The following is a 21448-nucleotide window of genomic DNA, read 5'->3' on the forward strand; positions in this document are numbered from 1 at the left end:
CCAATAAATACGTTACAGATCCACTTATCCACTTTAATAACTTTACAGATACTTTCCCCTACTTATATTGTTCTTACCTTAAGTTTCATCACATCCAGAACTACGTTCAAAGTTCTGCCGGTTTGCCTTGTTTATCTCTTATGGCTGTTGGACCTCACAATTCTCTGCTGCCCCTTTGGAATATGAACTAAGATACATGAGGCTGGTGGAGATAAACAAAATCCACCCTGAGGTTCTGCCAGCTACATCTTATCTAGCAATGGGAGGCTAGTCCATGTATAGTCATGGCGACTGATGGGGCCTTGACTTTGGATTACAGCTTCAGCACATGAACATAAGGGGGAGACATAGTCTAACTGACCTCCATAAACTCTTCTAAGTCATATTATTGGCTATCAATGGAGGCGGAGGATAGAATGGTATATCGCTGTCCAGCTGTGCCTGTCTGGTTCAGCACAAAGGCTGACTGCTTCCACTTTGACCTGTTTCTGCCATCCTCACACTGCTCCATTTATAACCCAGATACTTTTTTTTTTAATCCTAGTCCACATTATCAAAAAGTACAATTCAAAGTACAATGTGATAACGTCAGGTCTCCCGGACCCCTCTGCAAAACAACACTATTTTTGGGATTTCAGCACGTGCAGCAGGGCGCTTTAAAATAAGGGGAAAAGCTAAATATGTCCTTCGTATCCTCAACTACGGGTCAACTCGAGTCAACGTCAACAGAGGGCGGTGACTACATGTCAATAGGTGGGGCAGTTGCTTTTAAAGCAGTTCCCTAAAACCGTGACAAAAGTCACATGTAAATTGATGATGAAGTGGCATTACCTCTGGTGATACTTGGGAGCACCCACACCTGTATAAGTTGTGAGGTGTTATCTTGTGAGTGAGGTCGGACACTGGCCAGAGTGTTCATGGCTTGGCGATGTGAATTATGGAGTTGGAAACAGGTTTGATTGTGGGTGTCAGACAGATGGGACTATTCATTTCTGAAGTTTTGCGAGCATCTAACATTCCTCAGTCACGTGTGTCCCATGAAAACCTCATAGAAGGCATTACCACCCACAGTGGACAGTGCAATGGTCACCCACGAGTGTTTAATGATCGTTACCAGCAGTGTCTAACTAGAATTGTCATGCAAACAGACAAGAAAGGCCACATTGCTTGTTTGTTACTGCATCCCCTTCCACTGAGCTATTACAGAGGACTGTGTCATAGTGCCAGGGAGATGGTGTAGGAGAGAAGAGGAGAGAAAACTGCTATTATAGAGGGCTGTCATTCACTCCAGCATGCAGAGATAGCTGTGTAGTATTGAGTATTATACATAGATGTAAGTGGATATAAATGTATCAATGTTTTTATGTACTATGCCTGATAAAGTCACGGATTGCAACGAAAAGTGTTGCATTAAAGTTTAACCATTTACTATTGAGAGGATCCAGGAACCCCCTTTTTTCTTAACGAGTGCTGAGGGCATTTTTGCATTTTGAAATTGGACAATTTTTTTGAAGATAGGGACATTTGCCCTTTTCCAATCTTCTGGGATTTCTCCTGTTCTCCAGAAATTTGCAAAGATTATGGCGAGTGGTTCAGCAATTACCTCCGCTGCTTCCTTTAGTATCCTAGGATGTAATTCATCTGGACCTTGAGACTTGAATTTATTTCAGTTATCTATGTGTTCCCTCACCATCTCTGTGCTTATAGATAGTCTGCATTCTTTTATTCCCCTAATAGCACAGGGAAGATCAGTTGATGTTCCATCTACTTTCTGCGAGAAAACAGATACAAAATAGGAATTTAAAAGTTCGGCCTTTTCAACATCATTCCTAACCAATTCACCATTTTCATCTTGTAAGCATCTAATAGCATCTTTGACTTTTCTTTTGCTTTTGACATAACACCGAAATTCTTATTTATTGCTTTTGGTCTCTGTTGCAAGCCTCAATTCATTATTAGCTTTTCTGACACTTGCCCTACAGTTTCTGCAGACCGCATTATATTCTTCTTCAGATATTTCCTCCTCTTTCCATTTGGTATTAAAAAAATAAATGATTGATTATATATATGTGTGCTAGTTCTGCATTCATCCATCCTGGTCTCTTTAAATGCTTCCCATTCTTCCTTCTTTTAGGGATTAACGATTGTGCTTTGAGAATCTCATTTCACAATATTTCCCAACCCTCTTGGACATTTCTGTCCTTAAGAACATCCAGCCATTGGATTCTTCCTACCCTCTTTCTGAGTTCATTCCTCAACCATTTCCTCCCTGTTGGTAAGAATTAGGTCCAAGATAGCAGATCCCCTTGTTTTCTCTTCGGCATTTTGGGTGAGAAAGTTGTCAGCAAGAATGGATAAGAATTTGTTGGATCCATTACTTTTACCTGAGAGATTGCCAACAAGTATCTGGATAGTTACAATCTCCCATGATCACTCTGTCGTGCTTCTTTGAGCGCTTGGTGATCTGATGTAGAAAACGACCATCAATATCTTCTGCTTGTCCAGGGGGCCTATACTAAATGCCTACAATGGTGTCCTTTCTGTTGTTCTCGCCTTGTATTCTTACCCAAACACTTTCTACAGAACTCCCAGCTCTGAAGCTTGAATCTCTGTGGAGATGAATGTTTTCTTAACATACAATACAACACCTCCTCCCCTTTTTTTTGGTCTGTTTCTTATAAATAAGTTGTATCCTTCAAGCCTTCTCTTCCAATCATGTGTATCATCCCACCAAGTTTCCCTGATGCCTATGACATCATATCTCTGTTCCTGTGTTAGGAGCTCCAACTCCCCTTGTTTGTTTCCCATGCTCTGTGCATTTGTGTAGAAACCTTTTAGTTTGTGATCGGTGTCTCTTGCTCCTCTACTTGCCTTCTGAATTTTTTCTTTTTGTTCTTTCTTTCCACTTCTAATAGCAAGGTTCTTAACATAGTTTGCTATATTGTCTCAATACAGGTAAATTGTTTCATGTCACGAAGAGTATTCAGCCGCTGAGGATATGTTCACACCGCAGAATTCAAAGTGGAATTTTTCACAACAAACCCACCTCTAAAAGCTGGATCAAAATCTGCGTCTGTCTGCCACAGTTTGTAGCAAGGATTCGCATGAGGATTTAGTCCTGCCAATGGGCAAAATACGCATGCACAATTCCAGTGAGTTTCCACATCAGGAGGCGATATGTCAGAAAACTATGTTTCCATGTCGGAATTCCACATGCGGATTTTGCCCATTAACGGGGCTAAATTCACATGCGAATTAGCACCAAAATCCGAGGCAAAAAGCCCCGGATTGTCACTGTTTTTAGAGAGGGGGAATTCGTTGGGGAAAATTCTATGGCGAATTCCACCGTGTGAACATACCCTGAGCGTGGATACGATTTCCAAATATTATTTGGAATGGACGAAGTCTTGAGCGCATACAGTTCATAGTATATGACAAAACGGCTGAACCTTTCAATAGACGATGATTAAACCTTATTTACATCTCTTGTTGATCAGGAGCTGCAGCTTTCCAGGGGTTTTCGGGACTAGACAGCGCCACTCTCTGGGCTTGAATGGGGCTGAGTTGCAATACCAGATACATTCTATAGATGAGAGTGGTGCTAGGGTTTGGGAAAGAAATCTTTTTACTTGTATGATCCGCCAGTGATGTTCTGGTTTCCTACCTATTTTTGAATATGATTCACCTGCAATCTGCTGGTGAGTATTGGTGATAATGTGATAGGTTACGCTTGTGTGTCGCGTCCGGCGGGCCGCCTTGGTTTTCTTACTATGATGCTTCATATAACTGCAAAATCGCCCTCTTCTGCGAGTTCCAAGAACTGATAGGAAACGTCTGATCTGTGTCTCACGTGTTGTTTTGTTGATCTTTTGGTTTGTCAGAACATGTTACTTGCGTGACGTGACGTGTTTGTGCGGCTGGATTACACAGTCATGGCAGCTACTGTTTTTTAAAATCTTTTTCTTATGTCCTGTGAATGTTTCTGCGAGCTAAACAGAGCAATAGCCCCCCGCACATACAGTAGATGAAGCATTATGAAGTACCGAGTGTAAGGCTGTGTTCACACGGTGCGGATTTTGTGCAGATTTAGCAGTGGATTATCAGTTTATTTTCTGTGCAGATAATCTGCTGCGGCACAACGGCACTGAATCCCCGACTCCTGTTGCAGATATAGTGCGGATTTCAGCCTCTCCATTGAACTCTAAGGGTCCAAATCCATGGTGTATCTGGTGCTATGATTGTCTTGTCGGGGATTTAACCCTTTCCAATCCAATTTGTATCCTGGTTTTCCTAGGAGGCTTACTCTTTTTCTGCCGTTATACAACGGCGCTATCTGCTGGCTAAAGCCAGTACTGCATGAGGTGACACGTTGGATAGGCTCCGACAGCAGAGAGGCTGGCAATATACAGTAAGAGAACAGACAGACGTCTTCCAACATCGGAGCTGTACAGCCTTAAATCATAATTTCTTTAGAGGTCAGACAGTGGATTGGAAAGGGTTAAATTCTGCACCGCACACCAGTTTCCACAAGGGTTTTGTCCTGATTTTTTTTTTTTTTGCAGCGTTTGGACAAGATTTTGAAAATCTCATTCACTTTGCAGTTTACTGTAAATGCCACGGATTGTCTGTGCAGAGGGTCCGCACAGAAAATCTGCGGCAAACCCTAAAGCGATGCCCACAGGGGACGGATTTGCTGCAGAATGACTGCAGTATAAAATCCACATTTAAAAAACGCACCATTTGGTACTGATAATAATGTAGATTTTAACGCAAATTTTGGTGCGGAATTTATACTCCTTATTTAGAGAGGTGGATCCGCACTGAATTCTGGTGCTATAGTTGGCATGTTGCGGATTCAAAATCCATTCTGCAGGTCAGTTTACATGGCAAATCCATCCCATATGGATATAGTTTAAATGAAATGGCATCACTGCCCACTAAACACTCTGGGGCATGTTCACTATTTAAAGGGGTTTCCAGAATAATGATAACATTAGTTGGTGTGGGTGGGGGTGACGCATACCATAGTGTAAATGGGGAAAAAACAGTCCTCTCCGCTGCAGCGTCGGTCTTCTGTTTACTTCAGGCTACAGTGGTCATGTGGTTGTTTACCCATGTGACAGCTGCAGCCAATAGAAGGCCCCACAGGGCCGTCATCCGTGACTTTCTATAAACCCGCTCGGTGCTTCTATAGAAGTCTTACGGGACATCACTGAGTCTTTGGTTTATGCCATGGCATGGCATGCCAGCAGAGGTCCGGTGCCATAGTGTGTACATTGATTTTACATAGTTCTGCGCACATGGGGCTCAAAACTATATAAAGAAAATAAATCGGGAAAACCCCTTTCAAATATAACAGTTTTCTGGCACAAATTGCACATCTGTCTAAGGCTTCATGTCCACGGGGAAAATCAGGCCCGCTACAGATTCTACATGGAGAATCCGCAGCGGGTCCCTCCATTCCCGCGTACATGAGGGCTGAAAATAAGAATAAACGTACCCGCAGCGGACCATGCGTGTCTTCTCTTCTTCGCGGCCGGATCTTCTTTTTTCGGCCGGCGGATGTGCTCGGCACGCCATCTGAGTGTCGCGCGCATGCGCCGAGCACCTCCGCCGGGCCGAAGAAAGAAGATCCGTCCGCGAAGGAAGGAAGATCTGCATCGCCCGGAGCAGGTGAGTTTAATTTAGGCGCGGGTCTTCTGCGGATCCGGACGGCTTCCATAGGTTTCAATAGAAGCCTGCGGGAGCCGTCCCAGCGGGAGACCCGCACGAAAATGGAGCATGTCCATTTTTTTTCATGCTCCAGGATTTTTAAAATTCCCTTTGATTGACCATCCGCGGGTATTTATCTACCCGCGGGTGGTCAATGCATCCCTATGGGGTGCGGATCCGCGTGCGGGTGATCCGCTGCGGATTTTAAATCTTCTTTTCCCCGTGGACATGAGGCCTAAGGGTGCCTACATACTTGCGAGAAAATAGTTTGTTTTTTGAGCGATGCGAGAGTGAGTGAAAACGCAGAATTATGAAACCCATGCTTTTCAGTGGTTTCCTTCACATCTGCAATGTTTTCACTCATGTGATGTTGCGAGATTTGTAAATTGCAGCATCTCCTATCTTTCTGCATTTTTTTTTGTTAGCGCTCATGCTTCCCTATGGAGACTTCATTTTATTTTATCGCAATGCACGAACTTGCGATTTTCGCGTGAGGCGATATTAAGATTAGAAACTCCTATTGTATATCGCAAGGAAATCGCAAGCGGCAGCGAAGTTTTTGGAAGAAAAAGCATTGCCGATGCTTAGACGTCTCCTGAGCAAAATTTGCGATATTGCTGCGATTTTTCTCGCGACGATTTTGCGATTGCCAGTGTGAGGGAGCCCTTACATGCTACACAGTCTTAAAATTTGACAGATTTATCATCCAACATGGGTCAAGACTCTTAGTTTGCAGTGTCTAACTTTTAGACAGTATTAGTAAATCTGATCTCCCACAAATCCTGGTTTTCCCTTGCAGTCCGCGGACAGCTGCCCTCAAACTGTAGGCGACAAGTTAATCGCAGGGAGTCCTGCCTCTGTAATCTTCAGGGATCGGTTACAATCTGTGAGAATAACCTGCAAGTGTTATGTTTCCCTGCAGCACTACCACAAGGGCAAGTGAGGTATTACATAGCTCTCATTGAAATCAATGGGTTGTCTTTATAATGCAGGGCATGCCAGGTCCTCCAGAGTGTGGGACACTCTTTGTAGCCACTCACAGCTTTTGTCTAGCTGATCGAATCCCTGAATATTCGACCCCTTATTATACAATGAGCTTTATAAACTAGACAACCCATTCAAGTCTGAAAAGCTTTGTAGCAAAGATTTGCAAAATGAAGAATGTCACCGCTGGTCTTTGCTTACTCGGCTACAGTGGAGACATTCCGTATACATACATAACTGCTGCAGCCAATCACTGACTGCCATCCTTGGTCTCAGGCTGCTGAGGTCAATGATTGGCTTGCAGCAGTCATGTGTATTTATGGAAGGTCATCGCTGCAGCCAATGTCAACACAACGGCTGGGGAGGGCGGGAGCAGCAGTGATGGACCAGCAGGGGAGCGGAGCAATAATTATGGGTTAGTGTTTTTTTTTAACCATTTTCTGCCCCCTTAATTTTATAATAATATGGAAAATCATATTAACATCACATCACTCTGTCTTTTTGATTATTATTGGATTGTTTTGTAACCGGTTGCTTAAAATATGCAGTGGTGGCTTTTGGCTCTCCAGCATCTTTCAACATACAGCTGTCAGAGCATGCTGAGAGTTGTAGTGTTACAGAAGCTGGAGAACCACAGATTGGAGGTCCACTTAACATTGTGTCGGTGTACAAAAACATTCTTCATATGAAGGTTGCTGCGTCTGTTACGTAGATTAGTCATGTGACCATATTGGCAATGTGTAAATGTATGTAATACATTTCTTTTTATTCCATAGGAATATTCTGTATGTGTATCCGCAAAGCCTTAATTTTGCAAATCGGCAAGGATCAGCAAGGAACATTACAGTGAAAGTGCAGTTTATGAGCGGAGAAGACCCTAGTAATGCCATGCCAGTAAGTAACCGTTTTGCACATGGGGCCGCATCATGGAAGATGCACAGTCTATACAAATTTTTAACAAGACGTTATCTCATGAGGAGAGCTCCTGTCCATATGCTCTACTAGACGTCAGTGGGCCGTCCCCCACTTAACATGTTTGGTTGGCAGGGCTGCTTCATCCATAGGGAAAACTGCATTTTCATCGGGCCTCCTGGCAGTACATCTTCTTCACTTTCAACTGTATCCGCGTCCTCGGGGCACAGATACAATAGAAAAATATTGTGGGGCTCAAAAATAATAAAACCACAAATACTTCTTGAGTACATGGGCACTGTGGACCCGCGGTCTCTACTCACTTCTGGATCTAGTGGTCACATGTCTTTCCAAGCGCATGACTGATGTAGCCACCATCTCTGCAGCCTTGGGACCAGTGATTGGCCGCAGTAATCATGTGCTTAGATGGACAAGTGACCACTGGACCTGGAAGTGACTGCAGTCTGCGGAGAATCGGGACAGGAGAGTGCAAGATTAGATTTTTTTTATTACTTGGCCACAGAGGGGGCAGGGCGACAACACAGAGCGAGCGTAGTGATGGTGGTTTGTTATAATACCCTTTCCCTGGGACCACTAGGGTGTTAAAACGGGCCCTGCTAGCTAGCCATGGCTCGCTTCAGCTTTTTGCTGGGGATAACTGGGAATAGGGCCTGCAACACTTGGGTGCTTCACTTTTAAATGTCTGAATGGTTTCTTCTTTTTTAAATCACTTATTGAAAATCTCCTTTTGAACTTTTAGGTTATCTTTGGAAAATCAAGTTGTCCAGAGTTTTCAAAAGAAGCCTACACAGCAGTTGTCTACCACAACAGGTGAGTTCTTAATGGCCTGAGCATATGTGCTGTGGTCTTTGAAGACTGGAAAAAAGGTCTGATCCTCAATTTTTGTTCCTCAGACAGCACCACTTTTAAAGAGCCACTCCATCAAAAACTCATTTTTCCAACCATGTCCCCTCACCTGATTGCCTGTCACACTCTGGAGGTTTCCTATGTATATTGCAGCCAACTCCCTGCCATGTAGCTACAGACCATAAGTGTACAGTTAGAAGGATGATCTGTGATCTCCTCTATTATAACTGTGTGACAGGAGCCGTTCGACCATCATCAAAGACTGTGATAGGAGTGTCCGCGTCCCCCTCTAGGCAGTTTCTCTGGTAGAGATCATGTAACAGCATCACGCAGACCCAAAAATTGACTAGTTGCAGCCATATTAACCTCAAATAAATCTGAGCTGGTCTGAATTAAGATCACATGACCATCTGAGGGAAAAGAGCCCCGGAGTTTCAATTAGAAAGAAACAACTAACCAACTTGTATACACTTGATGATACCTACATAATGAATTAAAAAATAAATAAATAAATAAAATCACTGGAGGGGCCCTTTAAACTGATGGCTATATCTGGTATTGCAGCTCTGCCCTGTCCGTGTATACTGTATACCAGACACTTAGACAAGAGTGATGCTACTTCACTGAGGATGGAAAATATAAAGCAGACTCTTTTGTCTAATCTCCTCCAACCCTTTTAGGGTCAACAACCTCTTATAAGGGTGGAACTTCCAGACTTTTAGAACCTAAAGGAATTCAATGCTATACACGTTTTTTGCATAGCTTTTTATTTTGCTATGGTAATCTACTGGAGTACCACACGTGATAAGACTAAGGTGACTTGGACTTGCCTGTGCTACAGAAATTCTAATGGAGTTTGTGCGGTCTACATGATTTTTGCATTCATTGACTATTCTAATAGGAGAATTGCACCAGAGGTTGCGGTACTAAATATGAAGGCGTAGGAGACCTAATGCACGCTTTGTCTGCACCTCTGCAGTTTATGTGCAGCACAGGCAGTCCATATTGCAAAATGAAGTACACCACTACAGTGAGGATCCTAGTTTTTTGGTTTCTGACCCGAGTTACTTGGCTATCTCTGATTAGATAATAATGTACATAACATTTTTCTCAATTACATCCGTTCAGGTCTCCAGACTTCCACGAAGAAATCAAGATCAGGTTGCCGGCCACATTAACAGATCATCACCACTTGTTATTTACGTTCTACCATGTCAGCTGTCAGCAGAAGCAGAACACTCCACTGGAGACCCCAGTCGGCTACACAGTATGGAGCATGAAATTACATTATATCACGAAGTGTTGTCATGTAGATACATTGTAACATTCAATGTTTTCTATTTCTACAGTGGATACCAATGCTACAGAACGGCCGCTTGAAAACTGGACAGTTCTGTCTTCCTGTATCCTTAGAGAAACCTCCACAAGCTTATTCGGTGCTTTCCCCTGAGGTCAGTCCTTAAAATATTCTGGTAGACCCCCATGTTCTGTATGGCTTTATATTGTGTTTGATAAGAAGTATCAGCTTTGTTAAAGGGGGATTCTCATCTCAAACTTTCACAACATATTCAGGGGATGGGCCATAAAAGTCTGATCGGTGCAGATCCTACATCTAGAACCCACACTTATCTTGAGTTTTGGCCCGTGGCCACCCTTAATGCAGTTGTCTGGGGTAGTCGGGAGGGCAGAAGCAGCCAAGTGTCCTGCCCCCTACATGGTTTTCATTGCACCCATATAAGTCTGTGGGAGTTTGGCAAACAGCAGGGAACTACAGAGTTTGCTACGTTATTTGAAGAACTTGTATGGGAGTTAGAAAAACCGTGTAGCTCAGCGGAACTCGGCCGTGTCCATCATCTTGTGTAGTAGACATGATAATTAGTTAGTATAAAATGTCTATTGATTTGTATAAACCAAATGTATTATGCTATTGTAATGACTTTTAGCTCTGTGGGGGGTTGATGGCCACACAATCTCATCATGGTATTTGCCGGACAATGACATGGTGAAAGATATGTGGTATAATGTTAGCTGAGTATATAGAAGTTGCACAAGCAGCCTCTAAGAGTTAAAGGTCATAGTGTTATATATATATATATATATATATATATATATATATATATATATATATATATACCTGTATTCAATATTGAGTGTTTTTTCCCAGTCCCTCCCCATCCCCCACACAGAATTTTCTTCAACAAAGAGATATCTACTTTCAGTTTCAGATTTGGCCACATGTTATTGAGACAAAGGCTCCTACTTGAGAGAGGTGGGGAGAGGGGGAGGTGGGGAATTCTATATAACCCAGCGAATAAGAATATATATATGTTACTGATGTAATCTGTTAAACGCCCATAAAGGGCAGGTGTTATGCTTTTCAATAAAAGGGCCTGTCTGGATGTTTCTCCCAGAAGAGCCATTTTGAGCATGAGATTGATACCTCGTGTTTGACTTGGTCAGTGTGCGCATACTGCTTCTACACAATTAGGAAGCTACATAATACCCTGAAGCCTGCTGGAGAAAACCCTATTCCAGCTCACTTGGCCACCTCCTAATCAGTGGTGTTGAGATGGGAACACCCCTCTAGAGAGGCTTTGTAACCCATTTCGCTGTGTTAGGACATAAGCCGATAGAGGAGGAGTTCCCTAACATTCTCTACTAGTTAGTTATGATCTATGACGAGAGGGGTCGCTCCCTTTTAACTCCTTAACTACCAGGTTTGTTTGGGTCTTAGAGAAGGTATCCAGGGGCCAAAAAGTTTTTTAAAAACTGCTCACAATACTATAAAAACAAACAAACAAAGGAAGCCATACTCTCCTCCCTTGCTCATTCCGCCAATGCCCAGTCTCCTGCTAGTCTTCAATTGTGGCAGCAGCAAGCCAGCGATGGCACGGACAACAGGGAGGAATTATAGTGGCCGTGATACAGTCGTTAACCACGGCAGTATGTGGCCATTTTTATCAATTGTTAAATTGTTGTACATTTTTGCAGAGTAAAAACAGTTTCACCTTCAAAACCACATGGTTATTAAAATTAGCTCTTAATGACCGCACGGTTTTGCAGGTAAAATGGATGTTTATCTGCAAAATTTTGTAGTAGTATGCAGTAAATGCCAAGCTCCCCCAGTGGTGACCAGAAGTTAACATTTAACCCTGTGTGTGCTGGGGATTTTTTGCTGTAAAGGGCTTGTCATAAATATTTCATTTATTAAACTAGGTTCCCCATGGCAAAAAATAAAAAGCCAGCTCATGCCTCTCCCTGCTTGCTGTAAGTCATCTGTCAGCAGTTCTTGGTCTCCCATGTGACACTTTGTTTGTAGGCTGCTGCAGCCTGTGTATGGGGCATCACAGGCTGCTGCAGCCAATCACAGAGCTCTGTCATCAAGCACTGGGCTCTGATTGGCTGTAGCAGCCTGTAAGCAATACATCAAAGAGGAGACTCGGAGCTGCCATCGGATGACTTGAGAGAGGGGGAGAGGTAAGAGCCAGCTTATTTTTTGCCATTGAAGACCTGGTTAAACAAAATATTATCTTGGGCATCTCCTTTTAATGAAGTAAGTGGAGCATGATCAATTATTTCAATGCTTTCCCGGTTTCTTAGGTCCCTCTGCCTGGGATGAAATGGGTGGACAATCATAAAGGAGTATTCAATGTGGAGGTCGTCTCCGTATCTACAGTTCACACACAGGTGAGTTGAAGAAGGAATCCGTCTTTGGACAGTAAATTTCCTTCAATCTCATAATTGTGTTAGATTTGGATAAAATAATTGCAGAATTATACAGGTCAGTCAGATAATTTCCACCAGTCCCCTCCCTTCTTCATTATAAATAATCTACACTCCTTCTCTCTGTTGGATTGTAACGTTGATATAAGTAAGTGATTACACTTTCGGAGCAAAAGATAAGAATGTTTGAAAGCTTGCTGTGACATTATGTATTTTTGTTGGCCATTAAAATGTATCATATCTACAAGATTACTTGGTTTCTCTCACTGAGAACAATCACACCAGGAAAGTGTTCTTTACAATAAGAATAGTCAGACTTTTGAATCCTGGACCACAAAGCTGTGGCAAAAATAAAGACATTGTCATTTTGCTGCAAAACTCTACTTGCAGTTCCATCTCAGACAGATCTGTAAATGATGAGAGTTGTGGTGATTAGATGAACAGTCTTGTCACCGGAGACCCTAGAAGTGGTTTCCCCCCGGCCTATAAGAGGCTCTCGGAGGCTCCTTGTGTGCAGTGACCTCTTCTTCCGCTTGTGTAGAGCTTGTTGACCACTAGACGCCTCTACAATATAATCTAGGAGATTCCCCCCCCCCCCCCTCCCGTTACCAGAGTCTGGGAAGGGCGCATTATCGGAATGCGAGAAACTGAATGGTCATATCAACGAATTGCCCTCCACTTGGGTCATTCTGACCAGACAGTTAGTTGTTGGGACCAGCAGATGTGTGATGACACAAGGCGACCGGGCTCAGGACGCCCCCTACAGACTACCAGTAGAGAGGAGCATCTGATCAGTCGACAAGCATAAGCAGCTTCATTTGAATGGGGCTGAGCTGCAATACTTGATGCATGGACAGAAGTGGAGCTGTTCTTGTAAGAAAGCGGACATGTATTTCTAATGTGCTGCAACCCCTTTAATAAGATCACATATAAGGCGTTTAGTCTTTTTCCCCCCAAGCTCAACAAGAGACTTCCCATTTCAGTTGTTAATACAGTTGGCTGTAACGTTGTAACTGGAAGATACTGACAAGCATTTGTGGTATATTTTGTGATGAAGCCTGTGTACGCCTTCGCAGCCAATTTTTTTTCTTATTGTTCTAAAGCATCTAAAATTAAAACGAGGCGGTGTTGCAAATAGTCTTAATTTTAAAAAATCTCTAATTTCATAGGATAACTTTATATCTCGGTACAACCCCTATAAGTATCTGCACATTTCGAAGTACATTTCATAGCATTTTCTTTGATCATCCCACAATTCACAACATCTAATTTACTATAGTAGATGCAATAATGGAGGAGATTTGATTACTGACCATAAAACTAGGTGAAAAACTGCGCCAAATCTATCACCATGGTGCATGTTGTGTGATAAATTTGGTGCTTCTTGCTAAAAGTCATACTTTTCTTCACACCACGTCTTGGCTGGCTTAGTTCACACCAGTATTTTGCCCTAGAATAATAGCATAAATGTGGCAGATTTATGGCACCACTTTTTTAGACGCTTTTCAAATCTGTCTTGGTCCGTGTAATAAAAGTGTAACATGCAGAAATCTGGTGCCGGCAGTTTGTATAGTGAATCTCCGACAATGTGTAATTGGTTGCATAATGTATATGTCTTTCTTTTTTCTTAGGATTCATACCTTGACAAGTTTTTCGCCCTTGTTCACGCTCTGGATGAGCATATGTTTCCTGTCCGTATAGGAGATATGAGGATCATGGAAAATAACCTGGAAAGTGAGCTGAAGAGCAGCATCCTGGCCTTAAATTCGGCTCAGCTAGAACCAGTGCTGCACTTCCTTCACCTCCTGCTAGACAAATTGATTCTTCTCGTCGTAAGGCCGCCGGTCATTGCCGGTCAGATCGGTAAGTGAAAACTCTTGTGGTTGTGGCTAGATAAAGATTAATGGCCGAGCCTGTACATTGCGTCCATAACATTTTACGAGATTGCGTAAGTGTGTGTGGAGGGATTAAGACTTTACGCGTTTAATGGACAGAGTCCTTCTCATGACAAGTTCTCTCCTCTCAGGAGCCGTAAAAAAACTGTTCTTGTTAGTTAACTTAGGTCAAGCATCATTTGAGGCGATGGCTTCCATCACGAATAGGCTCCATAAAAACCTGGAAGGAAATCAGGACCAACATGGAAGGAACAATCTCCTGGCGTCTTACATCTACTACGTGTTCAGGCTTCCAAACACCGATCCCAATTCACCATCTCCAGGTAATCTAATGGTAGAAATGATCATTTTTTTTACCTTTTCATGTATACAGCTCCCATGCAGACTTGTGTGGTTCCATAGTAACTGACAGCAAAATTCTTTTTGTAAGTTAGATAGGAGGAAGATTGAGCAAAGTTATATGTGACTGCCGGATCAGACTACACAGGGGTTTGTTTGTAGTCTGTTGCCATGGAGATGTATAGGGCTGCAAAAAAGCTGTTTATAAGTGTTTGCAAAATGGTTTTAATATTTATATCTTTTAGAAGAGGTCCAAAACCTTTGTATTTTCTAAGCCACGTTCAACTTTGAGTGATGGTCAGGAGCCATATTGTGTACAAAATTGGGAGAGACAATTTTTTAGGCTAGGGTTACACGGTGACTTTAGGCACAACACGCATCACCCAAAATTTAGGTGAATGTGGTCACATTGCGTGACCTGGCATTTACAAGAAATCCAAAGTTTTGATTGGATTTTTTTTGTCTTGCACTTGCCAGGCCCTGCAGCTTGCGAGTTACAGTGCGACCACATTCACCTACTGTACATTAGGATGTGATATAGCAGGCCCGTACTGTGATCTTTGGTTGCATTCAGAGTCGCCATTTAGACCTAGTCGACGTGGAGAAACAAGAAATTGTGAAACTGAAGAAACTGCAAACATTTGATTAAACATCTGTGCTTGTGAAATCTGACACTAGAATTATGCCATCCACATTGGCACTGTTTGGTGGGTAGGCTAAATCTGTAATAATGGCAATTGCCTGTGGACTCCCTCGGCGAGCCACACTGCAAAGGCTCGTAAGTCACTTATTGGTGAGCCACTGCATTAGAGGAACAAAAATAGTTGCAAAAGTCTCCATATTCTTTAATTTCTTTTCTATTTCAGTAATAAGCAATTTCCATTAACACCTTCCCGCTCAAGGGCGTACAGTTATGTCCTTGGCATGCGGGGTTTGTCTGGAGCGGGATCTTTGACAGCTGACAATCACCTGTGTTCTTGTGGATTGCGGCTGCCAACTCTGTAAACGTCACTGTCAGAACTGACAGCGGCATTTAAATGTCCCGATCAGTGATTGGGGGTCCCAAATGGCCCCCCTTGTGATGAGACTGCGAGGTGCTGTTCGCTTGCCATGACAGCCTGCAGCTGTCTGAAGGCCACCAGGACTGCCATGACTGATTCACTAGCAGTCCTAGATGGGACTGGGTCAGTGTCATTGGACCAAAGGCAGCGTGAGAGGAAGAATAATGGTAATTGTTTTGGTTTTTTTTATGCCATTCCTTACTTTGGACTAATTTTTTAAATTCTTTTTTTAAAGGTCAAAAAACCTCTTTAATGGGTTAAAATTTTAACACACTTTGACCAACATTTAGCCAAACATTATCTAACAGATATTAGAGGAAAAAGGCAAAAAAATGTGCCGAAAAGTATTCTGAACTGTTCTCAGCAGTAACAGTGTTGCACCTAATGCAACTGATTCTAATAGCAGAAGAAAGTAACGCGGCGATTGATTATTGTTTTATTATAATTTTTTTCTTCAGGGCCTGGAGGCCTGGGAGGATCAATGCACTACGCCACGATGGCCAGGACAGCAAACAGACCAGCAAGCCTTAACTTGAACCGCTCCAGAAGCCTTAGCAACAGCAATCCTGATATCTCCGGAACTCCCACATCTCCAGATGATGAAGTCAGATCCATCATTGGTGGCAAGGTAGGATAAGTCTACAGGCAGGTGTCTTTATAGTAGATCAGGGGTGACGTAAGGACCTAAAATGAGTAAATGACAGTTTGGGGAAGCTCACTGTATACTGTGTGATTGAGTTCTATGTATAGTCAGTATACAATAAGCTCCCCCTGCTGGTGGCCACAGGTTGTCAGACATTTATCATGTGTTTTTAGTTCTGTGCAGGGGGTTTGCACAAACATAAAGAAATTGATCAGTGCAGAATTCTGGGCCTATTTTACGTAAAATGAAATAGTATTCAATAGTGGACGCTCGCTTTTTAAAGAGAACCTGTCACCACATTGATGTTGCCTGAAACACGGACAGCATGAACCCGGGACAGCTATGCACATTGTGCCTGTGTATACCGGACAGCATGAACCCGGGACAGCTATGCACATTGTGCCTGTGTATGCTTTATTCTGAAACGCTGCAGTGTCTGAAGTTTGACTCTGAATTGAGCTCCGAGTCACAGAGGAGGGCCGCGTTGTCCTTTCCCCGCCCGCATTATGCAGACTGGCAGCTTTCTCCCTATGCACCATGGGTGCACAACTCCAGTCCTCAAAGTACCCCAACAGGTCATGTTTTCAGGATATCCTATGGTAAGCACACCTGTGGCAATGTGTGAGGCACCGACAATAATTACATCACCTGTACAATACTGAGGAAATACTGAAAACGACCTGTTGGCGGTCCCTGAGGACTGGAGTTGGGGAACACTGCTGTACACAAAAAAATAAAACATACACGGGCGCAATGTGCATACCTGTCCCTGGGTTGATGATGTCTGTGGTTCAGGCAGCGTGAAGCTGTTAGTATGTTCCTTTTAAGTCCGGGCTCACGCGTGGCGTTTTACAGCTGTGTACACGGCCCTGCATACGGCCACATATGGCGGTAAAATTGTACTGCGCATGACCACGTACTCATGCAGGCAATCATGCGCAGTAGACCTGTTTTTTTTTGGGGGGTGGTTTGTTTATATTTCCCGTGTCGTCGCTTAGCGATGATGTGTATACCCGCAACCCATACGCAATGTAATTGCATATGTGCTGTGTGTATATGCGCGACAATAGAGAACAATGGGCTCTATTTCGTGTATATACGTGGTAAAACAGAACATGCTGCATTCCGTTTTATGCTCGCGGATTACGCAATTCGGACACGCTAATGTGAGCGGAACTGTGTAAGGCAATGTAATTGATTGGCTGTGAGCTACAGCGTATCACACGAGCTTATAGAGCCAGCGTAATACTCCATTCCCATACAGTCTTGTGGCCACGGCCTAAAGGCTTGTTCCCACCCTAGACATTCATGTGACTTCCACAGGATATGTCATAATTATGTGACCATGAGAAGACCCCTCGTCCTCTACTGTCTCCATTTATTTCTATGAGAGTTATGGAAACAGCCGAGTGGGATTGTGGGAAGACTTGAGCTCTTTATGTAACGCTGACCTGTATTTCACATATAAGCGAGAGTTGAAGAGTCTGTACCAACGTGCAGGTTTCACAACCTCACGCGTTCATACACCCTTGACCTCGCTGGAGGGTTCAAGCCATGGATGAAATTTAGCCAGGGTATTGCAGTATAAGCTGGATTTCTCTGGGATCATTTTTTCCCTTCCCCTCTCATTTCATAGGATACAATAGAAAAGTAAAGGTTTTTAATAACAAAGAAAAAATAATAAAATTGGCCAATAATTTTTTTTTTGGCAATTTTGAAGAGCTAATTATTAGAGGTATTTTTCCTCTAATGACCTTCATCTCTTATTCACTGTATAGGGAGTAACTGACCGCTGAAGACCTCCGGTGATCCTGACTCCTGCTCACTCCAAGGAGTGGTGGTCACATGGGGAACTTGGGGTGTGCATATTTAATGTTCACCAGGTGGATCCCATTGGCTGGACCCTACTGATCCTGCAGATAGAGGATAGATGTCATTAGAGGAAAAACCCCTTTAATAAATACCAGAAAACCCTAAAGAAATCCAGAAGTGATTTGTCGATGTAAGGGCCGGCTCACACCAGCGTAATTTCATCGTGTGTTACGCGCGCAGAATACGCGGTGGATGGAGTCAGTGAAAGTACATTGATTCTCAGTGACCCAGTCACACTAGCTGTTTTCCCTATTGCATATAATACACCGTTAGAAAGAACGCTGCATGTTCTATTTTACCGAGTATTACACGCTGTAGAGCCCTATTGTTCTCTATAGGCGTGTAATAAAAGCCGTACATGCGTATTTAAGACTATTTCAAACACTTTTCACTGCATCAGAAAAAGGGGGTATTTCATGAAAAGGACGATTGGCCTAATGAAAAGGGGTGTGGCCTAAATGTGAGATTGGGTGCCAAAATTGCTCAGAATTTGTGCAAAAATGACAAAAACCAACTAAATAGATGGTGCAAAGTTAGACTCGACAGTCTGAAGATGTGCAAGAGTTATCATTCAGCATGAACCACTGATAAATCTGGCGCATTTTAGCACTGCGTAGTCCAAGTTTGTACGGAGAGGATTAGTAAACTTGCCCCAATTATCTATAAACGTTGTCATGTATTCTTTAAAGAAGCACTTCCCTGAAAACACATTTTTCTCCTCCCCTCAGCTAATTGCCTGTCATACGCTGGAGGTCTCCTCTGTATATTGTACTGTCTTCCCTGCAGCACAGCTTCCTGTTTGATGCTTATCCGGCACCATCTTGATGTTAGTTTTACTTTCAAAGAATCCCATAAGGCACAGCTATTAGCTAATGCTGTTCTGAAACGATTGCTGAATGGGTGGACAATGTAAATGTCATTAACCTCTGCATTCACCTAAATAAGCTACGGGTCATAAGTATATACAGTCAGGAGGATGAACTATCATCAACTTCATTCTAACTATGTCATTAGCAGTTAAATTATAGGTGTCACTGCCCCCCTGAGAACAGCTTGTGTGGTACAGGCCATCCACAGGAAGCTCTGGTAGTGACCCCCTGCAGAGAACATTAAGCATAGAAATTCCCAGGGGGTCACCATGAGATCACATGACCCAAAGGAAGGTAAGCTTTCAGTTAGAAAGGGTTAACTACTATTTATATATATATACGGGGGGGGGGGGGGGGGGGTACATAATGAATGATCCAGGGGAGTGCTTCTTTAATGATCTTATGCAACTCGTTTTGTACATTTCTGTGAGCTTATTCCTAAAAATTGGTGCCAGTCTCCCATAACAAGAGCCTGGTTGCCTCGACTTTGTTTCACGCTGATTCTCATACATGATCGCTGTGTCTGTGCGACATTTTTTATGCAACATTTCAATTATGTAAATGACTTTATTAATTTTAATGATCTGTATTTTTATTAATTGTTAACCAAACTAATGAGTTACGGAGCTTGCTGATATGTCTGTTCCTTTAATGTGATCCTCTGTGCAACCGGTAACGCCATCTTTCCTTTCACGCTTGCCGCTGTTGCCATGTGATCAGGGCTTGGATCGATCCAACTCCTGGGTCAACACAGGGGGTCCCAAGGCTGCCCAGTGGGGGACTGACCCCAGCCCCAGTGCTGACTCGGTGCAGGTGGTGTTTCTGTGGAATGATTACTTCTTCAGTCTTAGTTTCCTCTTTACATTTGGGGGTTTCTTGCTTTCTTTCATAATCGGGGGGTCTTTCATTAGTGACACCAGGAGTGAAGTCTCAATGGCAGTCTCGTCATCCGGAAGGATTCTGGAAAGCGCTTCTTTTTTTCTTTTCTGAATTGCTTCCAGTCAACTCTTTACAGCTTTACACAAAGATCTCTGCTTGGTGTCAGTGAATGAAAGCATTCATTGGCTGGCAACTTGTCAGATCACAGGGACTCCCATCCCCTATAAGAAGTCCTGAACTTTACTGTTGTACATAATCAGGACACATTTAATCTCTGAGAGTGCTTTCATTCACTGACAGCACACAGATCAAGTGGTGGAGGATTGCGATAAAGAGTGAATTGGAAAGTTGCAGAGCCTTTTAGTAAAGGCATCTCATCACAGATACCCACTTTAATATGATTGTTACTGCTGTGGCTCCTGAGGCCCCCGACATACCGCTTGAGGCTGTTGGCCAGTAGTATTGATGCAGAGCCCTTCACATGAATTGATGACCATGTAATGCATGGACAGACCCAGCGCACCAGAACCTGTTAGTGGCGCTACACTTTGGTTCATACAGGTGGTCCGAAGCGTTAGACCCCACTCTATGATGTCGAGATGCTCCAATATGGTGCTGCATATAGAAAGGGACTGTTGAGCTTAAACAACACCTTAAAAGGAACCTGACCCCTGCCTGGAGCACCATAAACTAACCTGTGGTTCTGCTCGGCGTGGTAAAGAGGCACGGCTTTTGTATTTTTTTTCTACTCACCTGCTTACCGGTTTCCGCCACTGAAGTTCATGTGTCGGACAAAAATCTAACTTTTCCGAATCCTATACGGGCACTCTCCTATGGACTTGTATGGAGAGCGCTCGCACAGGACTCTGAAAGGAGTCAGATTTTCCTCCGGTCCGCGGACTTCAGTGGCGAAAAGCAGAAAGCGAGTAAGTAGAGAATATATGGCAGCAGGCTTCCCGTCGCCTCGCCAAACTGCCACATAAGTTACTTTGTGGTGTTTTAGGAAGGTGACAGGTTCCCTTTAAAGAGGATAACTTTCTGATTGATGGAGGTCTGAACGCTAGGACGCCCACCGATCCGAGATATCACCCCTGATGCGTCCTGAATGCTTTGTCAGCGGTGGCCGTGCAGACATGTCACCATGCCTATTAAACACAATGGGGCTTGCTGGAGGGAGATGAGTTTCAGTGCTCGGCAATCTCCGGCAGGTCCCATTAACGTTAACAGTGGCGCACCTACCACCGCTATCCAAAAACAATTACGGATTCTTCATGTGTGTTATCTCTGGGTCAGTGGGGGTCCCAGCAGTCGGACCCCTGTGGATAGGGCGAGCCTTGCTGAGATGGGATTACCCCTTTTATAGCTTCTTTTAAAGTTAAACGCTCTAAAATGCAAAATAAAACCAGATTCACTAATCTACAGGTACCTTCACACAGTACGGCCGTCGGGCGTATAAGTGGCCGCCAGCCATCCCAGGGACTGTTGCCTGCTGCCTTTCTACACAGAAGCCATAGTCTGACAAAGAACAGAGGCGGAACGGGACGGAGATCTCTGCCAGCCGCCCGCCTCCATTCGCAGACGTAAATGGATTAAGCGAGAAGGCGTTCAGTAGTCGTCCCGTTCCAATGAGCTGAAAAGGAACGACTAGTGATTAATGAGCGACTTCTTGACGAGTTTGTGCCGTGTGTACAC

At 43.5% G+C, this 21448-nt stretch overlaps 1 protein-coding gene across 13 annotated transcripts in view; it reads left to right on the plus strand.

Annotated features, from left to right (window-relative positions):
* DOCK7 (dedicator of cytokinesis 7) overlaps nucleotides 1–21448 on the plus strand; it is a 162661-nt gene that overhangs the window by 74461 nt on the left and 66752 nt on the right. For 7 of the 13 annotated variants that reach the window (XM_066597707.1, XM_066597709.1, XM_066597711.1 and 4 more), the window contains exons 15-23: nucleotides 7473–7590; nucleotides 8369–8439; nucleotides 9604–9742; nucleotides 9825–9926; nucleotides 12076–12162; nucleotides 13830–14061; nucleotides 14252–14416; nucleotides 15952–16121; nucleotides 19598–19690. In XM_066597707.1, the coding sequence (XP_066453804.1) occupies nucleotides 7473–7590; nucleotides 8369–8439; nucleotides 9604–9742; nucleotides 9825–9926; nucleotides 12076–12162; nucleotides 13830–14061; nucleotides 14252–14416; nucleotides 15952–16121; nucleotides 19598–19690 (1177 nt within the window). The remainder of the gene's footprint in view (nucleotides 1–7472; nucleotides 7591–8368; nucleotides 8440–9603; nucleotides 9743–9824; nucleotides 9927–12075; nucleotides 12163–13829; nucleotides 14062–14251; nucleotides 14417–15951; nucleotides 16122–19597; nucleotides 19691–21448) is intronic. The other 6 variants (XM_066597715.1, XM_066597716.1, XM_066597717.1 and 3 more) reach the window with 1 other exon arrangement.

This window comes from Eleutherodactylus coqui, chromosome 3 (genome assembly GCF_035609145.1).
Source record: "Eleutherodactylus coqui strain aEleCoq1 chromosome 3, aEleCoq1.hap1, whole genome shotgun sequence".
NCBI classification, from domain to species: Eukaryota; Metazoa; Chordata; class Amphibia; order Anura; family Eleutherodactylidae; genus Eleutherodactylus; species Eleutherodactylus coqui.